At 42.5% G+C, this 10,523-nt stretch overlaps 1 protein-coding gene across 1 annotated transcript; it reads left to right on the forward strand.

Moving 5' to 3' along the window:
* Positions 1-1,806: 1,806 nt before the first annotated feature.
* Positions 1,807-7,484, forward strand: LOC117962457 (zinc transporter ZIP3-like). The gene is made up of 3 exons (XM_034912023.2): positions 1,807-2,301; positions 2,430-2,804; positions 3,286-7,484. Exons 2-3 carry the CDS (start codon positions 2,598-2,600, stop codon positions 4,003-4,005), a joined length of 927 nt encoding a protein of 308 aa, XP_034767914.2. The 5' UTR covers positions 1,807-2,301; positions 2,430-2,597; the 3' UTR covers positions 4,006-7,484.
* Positions 7,485-10,523: the final 3,039 nt, after the last annotated feature.

Genomic DNA, 10,523 nt, shown 5'->3' on the forward strand with positions numbered 1-10,523 from the left:
TGGCCGTCCTGGCACTGTTCTTTTGCTTGTGTGATAATGAGGGGATGAGCCACCTTTCAAATCCTGTTTTCATACAGTATGCATTTCTGAAACTGACTTCAATTAACAAATTAAACCCATGGCAATTAAAGTAGCACTGTCTGTGGTTTTGTTTATGTATCTGTATGTGCGTTCACATGCAGTATTTAATATCTGTGTAAATGTGTATTTTCTCCAGCATAAAACAGCATGGTTACCATTCTGGCATTTTTTCTTTCTTTTTAGATTTAATAATCTATATCACAGGTACAATGTATGTAATAATCCTTTTTATCATTATAATGTGTGAAAGTAGCTCAGAATGCTATTGGAAAACACAGCAGACATAAAAACACACAAGAAAAGATTGTACACATTTCTGACCAACAGTCAAAAATGTTCAATCTGCAGTGAAGATGTTTGTGACTTTATTTGTGCAAATCAAACAATTTTGTGTTGGTTGTTTGTTTCCAGTTTAAGTTTTTAAAACAAAAACGTAGCATAATTAGCGTTAGCATTTCCATTAAACTTTCCTACAAAATTTAGGACTATATCAATTGATTGCACCTGTACCAAAATCTGACAGCGTGCCACTTTCTGGGCCTACCCCGAGTTATTATTATTTATTTATTTATTAGCAGACACCCTTATCCAGGGCGACTTACAATTGTTGCAAGATACCACATTATTTTAACCCATACAATTACCCATTTATACAGTTGGGTTTTTACTGGAGCAATCTAGGTAAAGTACCTTGCTCAAGGGTACAGCAGCAGTGTCCCCCACCTGGGATTGAACCCACGACCCTCTGGTCAAGAGTCCAGAGCCCTAACCACTACTCCACACTGCTGCCCATAGTTAGTTACTGAGTTACCATAAATTGCGATGCACGTTGGAGAAAATGCCTCAAACACACCGTACAGTAAAGTATATCTTCTGACAGCAGCACCTGAAAACTGACAGCAAAATGATCGTGTTTCTACCGATAACGTATATTTTATTTTAATGATTGATGGTTTTGCTAGAATAATCTGACGCCAAAATACAATACTACCGAGATATACTTTACATGATGCTGTTCAGAACCGTGCAGTTCGGAACAGGATTTATTTTAAATGTCTGTATCCTGTGCGTTACTTAAGATCGCTTTTGTGAGTACTGTTGTTTGCATTTGTATTCGCTGTACACAGTGCGGAACTGTATTAATTACAACACAACAACAAAGCCTGCTCGTTGGGGGAGCCTATTTCACAGCGCACAGCAGTTGATGGCCCGTTTGTCTTGACAGACAGGCTTCTCCACGAATCACGTCGCGGAGATATTCCTCTCGAGCAATCACTGTACGGCAAGGGGCGGAGATTAGATTAGGAAAACAACAGGAGGAGGCAGGTTCCGCGAAGGAAGGAAAGAGGGTGAGTTTTGTGTTTTAAAAAAATCTCAAGAAATAAACAATAATTTCAAACACATATTCGCTTTAATTCTGCCATTGTAACAAAATATTATAAATTCTAAGAGAAATGGCTGAATTGTACGACACAATTGCGTCGCTGATAATTATTTTTGAAAAGTCCCAAACAAGAAATTACTATAATTTGAAAGATTGTGATATTTTGGAAAGCTTATTAATTTATATATATATATATATATATATATATATATATATATATATATATATATATATATATATATTATATATATATATATATATATATATATATATATATATATATATATATATATATATATTATTTTTGCACGACAGTTTTCCAATGTTTTACATATTGCTGTGAGGTCAATTACACTCTAAACAGCTTGAAGCTACTGTGCCCGGTATCGGTAAATAGAAGCTAGAACTAAATTAGAGTTTTATTTACCGTTTTATTAAAAAATTCAGGTCAAATGGGAAACGATCCGCTCATCGCTGAAAACGACCTCTGCCCACTCAATTAATAAAGCAAAACCCCACAGCCCGTCACAACAGCGCATCCCAAACACGCATCAATAACAATGGTTATTAACTGGCTTATTTTATTGTTGTTCTATCATTTCCCAGGACAGACATTTTTTAAAATATCGTAACAGGCATCTCGCTACCTTGTGAGGGCGGGGCTTTCTCGTCTCGATTCAGCAGCGATCCAACCAGATTGCTGTGAGAATTTGGTTTCCCTCCGCTCCTCAGAAACTGCTGTAATATTCTACCTTGCAGTAAACGCAGGGGCCTCGCTTAAATGCTAGACTTTTCCCCTTTAAAGAAGAAGAACCGGAACGGGCAGTACAGCAGATGTAAGTGGTGAACGAATACAGTATTACATTCGAGGCTTCTTGTCACATGCCTCATACACCCTCAGGATATTGTCTCTAATAAATACTGTGTAACAGTAGCGCAGTGTGTGTGTGTGTGTGTTTTTCAGTTTTAGCTGAAGGGCAGTGCTTTATGATGTGCTGAAAACAGAGAAGCCTTCATCTCCTCGTCTCCCATCTCCATGCCTGGGCAGCTGCAGAGCCTGAAGCTGCGGAGCCCCTGCTGTCTGGTCTCGCCTCCTTGTTCATAGAGCCCCCTCCCTCTTGCACCCCTCAGAATGGAGGTTGTGGTGGCCAAGCTGCTGTGCCTGCTTGGCGTGTTTGTGCTCATGATGCTGGGCTCGCTGGTCCCAGTACGGATGATCCCAGTGGACTATGAGAAAGTCCAGCGCTCCCGGAAGATCCTGGCTCTGTGCAACTCCTTCGGAGGGGGTGTCTTCCTGGCCACCTGCTTCAACGCACTGCTTCCAGCCGTGCGAGAGAAGGTACCTGTAACCCTTCTTATTATCCCACAGAAAAGACCAGGGCAAGCTTCACAGAGCATGCTGTGGTAGGACTGGAGATGGATTCATGAAGGCTATATCTTGTGACGTTTATTTTTACAGTAATTTATTGAATTGTCTAGCCATGTGGATCACACCAGTGGATAAAAAGGATTCAGGAGGGGGAAAATTGGATCACTTGCAGGGTGATGTTTTGATAAAACACATTTAGTCAAAACATTTGTCAAAATAATTTTACATAATTCTACTACTGAGTGTTTTATAGTAATGGATTACTTTAGCGAAAAGGCTGTCCAGCTATAACTCATTGCATACCTATTGCGCCTTATGTAGAAATACTGTAGGTCATTCAAAATGATATGGTGCATATCCGCAACCAGCATTCTGTTGGTACTTTGTGGTGAACAGCTCCTGAGTTAAATCTGTTTGAATAGAGCCCTTTGTTTAACCTTTCCTTTCCCAGGTGGCGGAGGTGCTGAAGCTGTTGAGCGTGGAGACGGACTACCCCCTGGCAGAGACCATGATGATGCTGGGCTTCTTCCTGACGGTGTTCGTAGAGCAGGCCGTGCTGACCTTCCGCAAAGAGAAGCCGTCCTTCATAGACCTGGAGACCTTCAACGCGGGCGGCTCGGAGGCAGGCAGTGACTCGGAGTACGATAGCCCCTTCATCGCCAACTCCCACGGAGACCACCGCGGCCACGGCCACCTGCTCCCCTCCGAGCTGACCCACGCCGGACCGCTTCGCCTGGCCAGCCTGGTCTTTGCCCTGTCCGCCCACTCCGTCTTCGAGGGGCTGGCCCTGGGGCTGCAGGAGGAAGGGCCCAAGCTATTCAGCCTCTTCCTGGGCGTGGCCATCCATGAGACCCTGGCGGCCGTGGCCCTAGGTGTCAGCATAGCCAAAGCCGCTCTGCCCATGAGGGACGCAGCCAAACTGGCCACCGTAGTCAGCCTGATGATCCCCCTCGGTGCTGCAGTGGGCATGGGCATCGAGAGCGCCCAGAACCTGGCGGGCAGCATCGCCTCGGTGGTGCTGCAGGGCGTGGCGGCCGGCACCTTCATCTTCGTGACGTTCCTTGAGATCCTGGCCCACGAGCTGGAGGACAAGCAAGACCGGCTCCTCAAGGTGCTGTTCCTCATCCTGGGCTACGCAGTGCTGGCCGGCCTGGTCTTTGTCCAGTGGTAAGGTGAAGCACCACTATCTTTATTTGTGGAACAAGAGACACCAGTACTGGGAAGGCTTTCCTTGAGACCCCGTGTCAGCTCAGGACAGTGATCTCAGTGCTGTTTGCAAACCATCCTGTACCAGGTGCGGCTGATGGCAGTAATCGATCCCCTGCAGAGGATGCATATCCCCCCTGATAGTTGAGGCGTCATAAATGCACGTCACACTTAAGTTTCTATATTGCAACCCCAGGGGCTTATGAAATGCATTCCATAGTGTAGAGTGTACTAAACATTTAAGAAGAACATCCAGGCAGATGGAACTTGTTATGGACATTCATTAGCACAAAACACATCTTGAAAGTATTATAGTGTAAGACTTTCATACTCAAATTAGATTTTGTTGTGGGCCACCTTTAGGAACTGCATGGCAAGTCTGCAGACTGTGTGTATTATCATACCATAGTTAGTTATTGTCATGAAAACTTGCATGAACAATAGGATCAGCAATCCACTAACACCTACAACAAACTAACACAGTCAACTGACTGTTAAATCATTTTAAAAAAAGGTATGCTTGCATGTAAACAAGCCATTTTCAAATGATTTAACAGTCTGTTAATACATACCAATTTGAAGTATAATTTATTTTAATGGAATACATGCTATGGATGTTGGTGTTAGGACAGTAGCCCCATGGTGTTCCAGTACTCGCTCACTATACAATAGGTATGGTGACCCACTTAGGTTATTTTATTTTTTTTGTCTTGTGATTAATTACGCAAGTGAAGGCGATATTTCTGACTACAAGCAGCTACACCTGGTAAGGGACTATAAATGGCGCACCGCACTCCTTCCCTGACACACATACCAGAATTTCGGAGGACAGCGTGTGCTCGTCAGCGCGAGGGTGGTAGCGGTGAGCTATTTAAAGGTACGTTATTTAAACAGTTGTAGCAACACGTGGGGACGGGGAATGCTAGATTTTTCGGATCCCCACTACTTACCCTTTAAGACCCCACTTAAATATATTAGGGGTCAATTCTATTCTCTTAAGACTTACAATTCAAAATGAAGCGGGGTCCTCTTCACAACTGATGGGCACTGTTTAGGTCTGTCCTGTATAGCAAGGGACGTTGTAACTGTGTAATATAGGAGGGTATTATAAGCCAGGATTGTAGGAAACAAAACACACTAAACAATCTGAAATCTCTTAAAGAACAAAGGGTTTTTTTGTGTGTAATATGGGTTGTGTGTAGATGGGGATTAATCAGAACTGTCACTTCAGACAGGTTTTTATTAATCGTTTTACTACATCTGTTTTAATGTACCTTCTGTATTTAATACATGCATGTTCTGTGCTTATTTATTTGAAGACATTGGCACATGGCTGCCTCCATGAAGCAACTAAACAATGTACAGCACACACATCAAACTGAAAATGCTAGCTGATGGCTGTCAAATGCTTTGCATTCAAAGTTGCAAGGAACAGTTTCTTGAGTATAAAGGGGCAATAAGTGAATCTGAAATGTTTATGGCCAATGTGCAAAGATTTTATATGCAGAACTACATCGGATTATTTTGTTCCAATAATTAAGTTGTCAACTTGCTTACTTTTGAAAATGACAAACGCTGGAGAAATGAAACGTTGGATTCAACGATGCCAGAAGTCAGTTTCATATCTGCTGTATTCAAGGTATTTCTCCACTGGATGTGGTTCTTCACCCTGTTTATATAGTTCTGTGCAGGGTTGGGGTCAGTTCCTTTTTATCAATTCCAAATTCCAATTCCTTTGAAGGAATTGGAATTGGAGTTGATTAAAAGGGAATGGAATTGGAATGGACCCCAGCCCTGGTTCTGTGTGTGCTGTGCATTGTCCAGTTGTAATTATGGTGCAGGTTTTCTTACAGCAGCTGCTGTTTAGTTACCAAATAACAAAACAAACAAAGTTAGCCTACAGGGATTCTTCCAGTAATGTGGTGTTCTGTTCCATAATTTAAACCAGCAAACAACAGGCAGCTTTCTACTAGAATCCCTCCAGTAAACTGACAGTTATGGTTTGTGCTAAGTTGTTGATAGTATAAGAATCTATTAAATGGCTATATAGCAATGCCAGTTTTTTTTTTTTTAGAAGATCTTGCACATGGTACTGTTTTGTGGGATAGATAATAGAGGGGATAATTGTTGTACATATTTTTTTTAATTGTAATACATGGGGTGGACCGAGTAAAAGAGAGATGGCTTTTTTCTGCAATGTGCACAAATCTGCAACAGGGACAGCTTTCAAATCCGACCCGTTTGTTTCTATTCACAGCAGACAGACTGAGACTGAAACCGTTTCAACTGAGACTCCATCAGTTAGGATTGCAGGCTGGCAGAAATCAGTTAATGATACTGTCATTATAGGAAGGTAGGAGAGGGGATTTAAAAATGGGAATTATGGGGAATTGTAAAAGACCAGCTGGAGACTGGATTAAAGTCTGCAGATGGAAGCAGGCAGTGCCAGTTTGATACTGGAACGAGATGAGTTTTACAGACAGCTTTCATGAGACTGGGTGAATCTGATCTACAGGTTTCACAGGCCCTGGTCAGGACTACCTTACCCAAGGTTACATTAGATTGTACAAGATTACTGCTGATCGGGGTCTGTGAAACCAACAGAAACTCTGATATCCACATTGCTCTGCTTCTGTAGGGGAGACACTGTTCCCATAGTTCAGCACGTCGTGTGTCTGTGAAAGTGCAGCGTTCTGCAGAGTTTAGTGATGTCTCAGCCTGACTGCAGTCCAGACAGATTCACTACAAATGCTTTCCTGGATCCACCCCAATGTATATTATTGTGACTGTGTAAATTATTTATTTTTGATTGTACTGATATTTATTTGCCAGTGTGGTGCCAGTTACTGTATTTTCCATTGTATTTAGTGTTGTTGTTTTAAGTGATACTTTGTTCATAACGTGTTTAGTTTTAAATGGATCTGTTTTCATTCACATTCATAACTAGCAGCAGCTACTGTTGCAGTTGTTACTGCTGTCGGAGGTCACGGGAGCTTTTAACCCAGCGAGACGCTGGTGTGCACCTGAGCAATAACTGCTGGACACCAAGAGAAATCGTGTACTGTTGTTTTAAACCAGTCCAGCCTGTACAAGAGCTGTTTGTGAAATGTTTCTGTATGTCTATGGGCAACATTTGACACGTTTTTTGGATAACCAGACCCTCCCAGACCCATGGATCTGAAAGCTGGCTTCTTGCTGAAAACATCTCGCTGCATCGTTTTAAATCCACGGTAACTAATGCATATTGTCATTAATCTGAGCAACACCTGATGCAGGGCAAGGCGCTCTGAAGATTGATGACGTCTCGCGGAATTAGAAATGATGAGACCTGGGCTCTCTAGAAAGGGGAAGAAAAAAATGCAATAGCCAAATACTTTGCTGTTATGTTACAATATTTTTGAAATAGTCGGAAATAACTAATAAAAAAAACTGTTGGTCTTTTCACTTGTTTTGTTTCATGTAGTTAATTTGTGTGTGTTGATCCAGTACTACAGAGGCTTCCCACTGAGGACAGTACATGAAGTCTTCAGCCAATGTTCCTGTATGTCACCCAATTACTGACGGCTGGAATCTACCGTAGAACTGCTTTCAATCAAATTCCCTTCTGTTACTTTGTTACAGTGGATGGACAACCCCCCCAAAAAAGACACCTACCATATGCAGCACACACTTTTACAGTCTAACATGACTGGTAACATGCTATGCAAATTGCATCCAATTGCCTTAAAAAGTAAGATTTTTAAGTAATGGTCATGCACCAAAAAAAAAAAAAATTCTGTACGTCCTCAGTCTGAGTTGCTTATCTCGGCGTGAACCTGAAGTTATTTCACTGTGTCGTCTTCATCTTAAACATCCCAGTGTGAGACTGCTTACTGTCACCAGCACCTCATCTGTGTGAGACAGTTATCATTAAAACGCACCTCACATTTAAATGACTTCACAATATTGGTCTTATCTGGGACTGGAGAGCAGTCTTGCATTGTTTGACATGACCACTAGAGGGAGGGCTACACCTCTTTTCGACCTGTATTATTAAGTCTTGCCTGTAGGTCGAGAGCAAATGACAAATGAACAAGAGTTGATTGTAACCGTACTGCTGTTTCAGGAAGGGCACAGTTACTGCAGAACAGCTAGCAGCTGGGTTATTTCCATGATCTGTGAATATAAGAAATCGTTACCCTAACAACTTATTTTACACAGCTGTTTACGACTGTAAGTCGCCCTGGATAAGGGCGTCTGCTAAGAAAAAATAAATAAATAATAATAAGAAGGATTGTGTTATATTGAGTTGCCCTGATACGATAGCGCTGTCTGGCACTGATATGGTACCATGGCACTGTAAGTCAGTTTATTGACCTTCTGCAATCAGGCGTTCTCAATACACTGTTGTGCAGTCAAGCAGCTTCGCATCAATCAGGGGCGGCGCTGACACATTCTCTGAGCACTGAGGTCACCGTGTGAAGGGCGGCAATTAACCCCAAAGGGATTCTTACTTCAGTGGAACGCGCTTGTGGTTCCACCCCAGGGCTTCTCAAACTCGGACCCGGGGGCGCACTGTGTCTGCTGGTTTTCATTCCAACTGAGCTCTCAATTACTGAACCAGACCCTCAACTGAACTGATCATTTGCTTAAGTCGATCTTTTTGATTGTTTTCAGCTCTTAAACAGTTGCAGATTTCAGGTTAGCTACATTTTATAAGTAATTTCACCCCGTGTGGATCGCGCGCTGTTCATGCACAGTTTTGTACAGTTTTTGTTTATTTAGCAGACGCCTTTATCCAAGGCGACTTACAGAGACTAGGGTGTGTGAACTATGCATCAGCTGCAGAGTCACTTACAATTGCGTCTCACCCGAAAGACGGAGCACAAGGAGGTTAAGTGACTTGCTCAGGGTCACACAATGAGTCAGTGGCTGAGGTGGGATTTGAACCGGGGACCTCCTGGTTACAAGCCCTTTTCTTTAACCACTGGACCACACAGCCTCCTGGGTATTAGTCCATTCCAACCCAGAACCGGGTTCCGAATTACCTGACACCTTGGGTTCAATTTAACTTTTAAATGGTCTCGTATTAGAGCACAGTTTGAACACGGCCTTGGACTGGAACGAATTGAAAGAGCCACACACTTTTGAAACCAAAGTTACGCCACTGGTTAATTATGTGATCTAATTTTACCTGTTAACCCTGGAGTGGAATGGCCCCGAGAGGTTATATCCTGAGTAAAAGTTTAAGAAACATGCAATGGACCTGAACGCCTGTGGTATACTGATCTGATAATATGGGGGTAAAAATATGAACTGTACAAGATAATGTCAAAGGATTTTAATACTTTTGGTTTATTGGACCAGAACCAACAAGCTTAGAATGAAATCCAGATATGAACACCGTGTGGTTTCACAGACCCCGTGCATTACTAATCTCATATAACTTCCTTATCGTTTATTGTGTAACTTTTTTCAGCTCTATACGTTTTCTTAACTTTGAAGCGTCCCTGAAGGCATCTCTAGTAGCACTTTTTATGAGAAATAAGAGGAGTAATTGGGGGTGGAATTCATAAGAGTCCACATATAATAAACTGCAGTAGTAATGACTTGTAATGATACATTACTCACGAAAAATACCACATAGTTAAGGCTGGTTCATACTTCTGTTGCAGATGAATGTGATGCGTCAGACGCACAAATCTGTTTCAACATTATCCGACCCTATGCGCTCTCAGGTCCCAGACGCATGAAGAAAGGCCGTACGACTTTCCGAAAAAGACGCACGTCTCAAGAGTGTGGATGACGTAATTCCGACCTGTCTCACAGGGTCCCACGACTTCGACCAGAAATGATGTCGGAGTCTGAAGTATGAAGCAACCAAGATGTTTTGTATGCCCTTGTTAGAGGCGCCGTTTATGGTTCGTCATGTAGCGTTTCCACATGAGATATTCCGTGACGGTTGTGACCCGTGACCAACCAAAGAAGCATTCTTCCTGTATAATAAACAGCAAGAAAGTAAAGACGGACACACGCACACACACGTACGCACACACACGCACACACACACGGATCCCAGACTCTCAACTTCAGCAACATTACTGGGGAGTTGGTTCCAGACCCTCACAATTCTCTGTGTAAAAAAGTGCCTCCTATTTTCTGTTCTGAATGCCCCTTTATCTAATCTCCATTCGTGACCCCTGGTCCTTGTTTCTTTTTTCAGGTCAAAGAAGTCCCCTTGGGTTGACATTGTCTATACCTTTTAGGATTTTGAATGTTTGAATCAAACTGGAAAGTCGACAACAAACTAAATATTTTGGCACTTTTATTTTTTTAAGGCATATTTAGTTCTTAAAAATTGTTTTACAAAGTCGTTTTTTCAGGGGTTACTATCTCTGTGGGGACATGTTCTCAAATATGCACACAGAGCTGAGAACACCAGGAATGACTGGAACAGCGTGGTGTACTGAGGGGCAACGCTGGGCGCGGGTGTTTGGTGGTGGG

The sequence above is a fragment of the Acipenser ruthenus genome, chromosome 49 (assembly GCF_902713425.1).
Source record: "Acipenser ruthenus chromosome 49, fAciRut3.2 maternal haplotype, whole genome shotgun sequence".
Lineage (NCBI taxonomy): Eukaryota > Metazoa > Chordata > Actinopteri > Acipenseriformes > Acipenseridae > Acipenser > Acipenser ruthenus.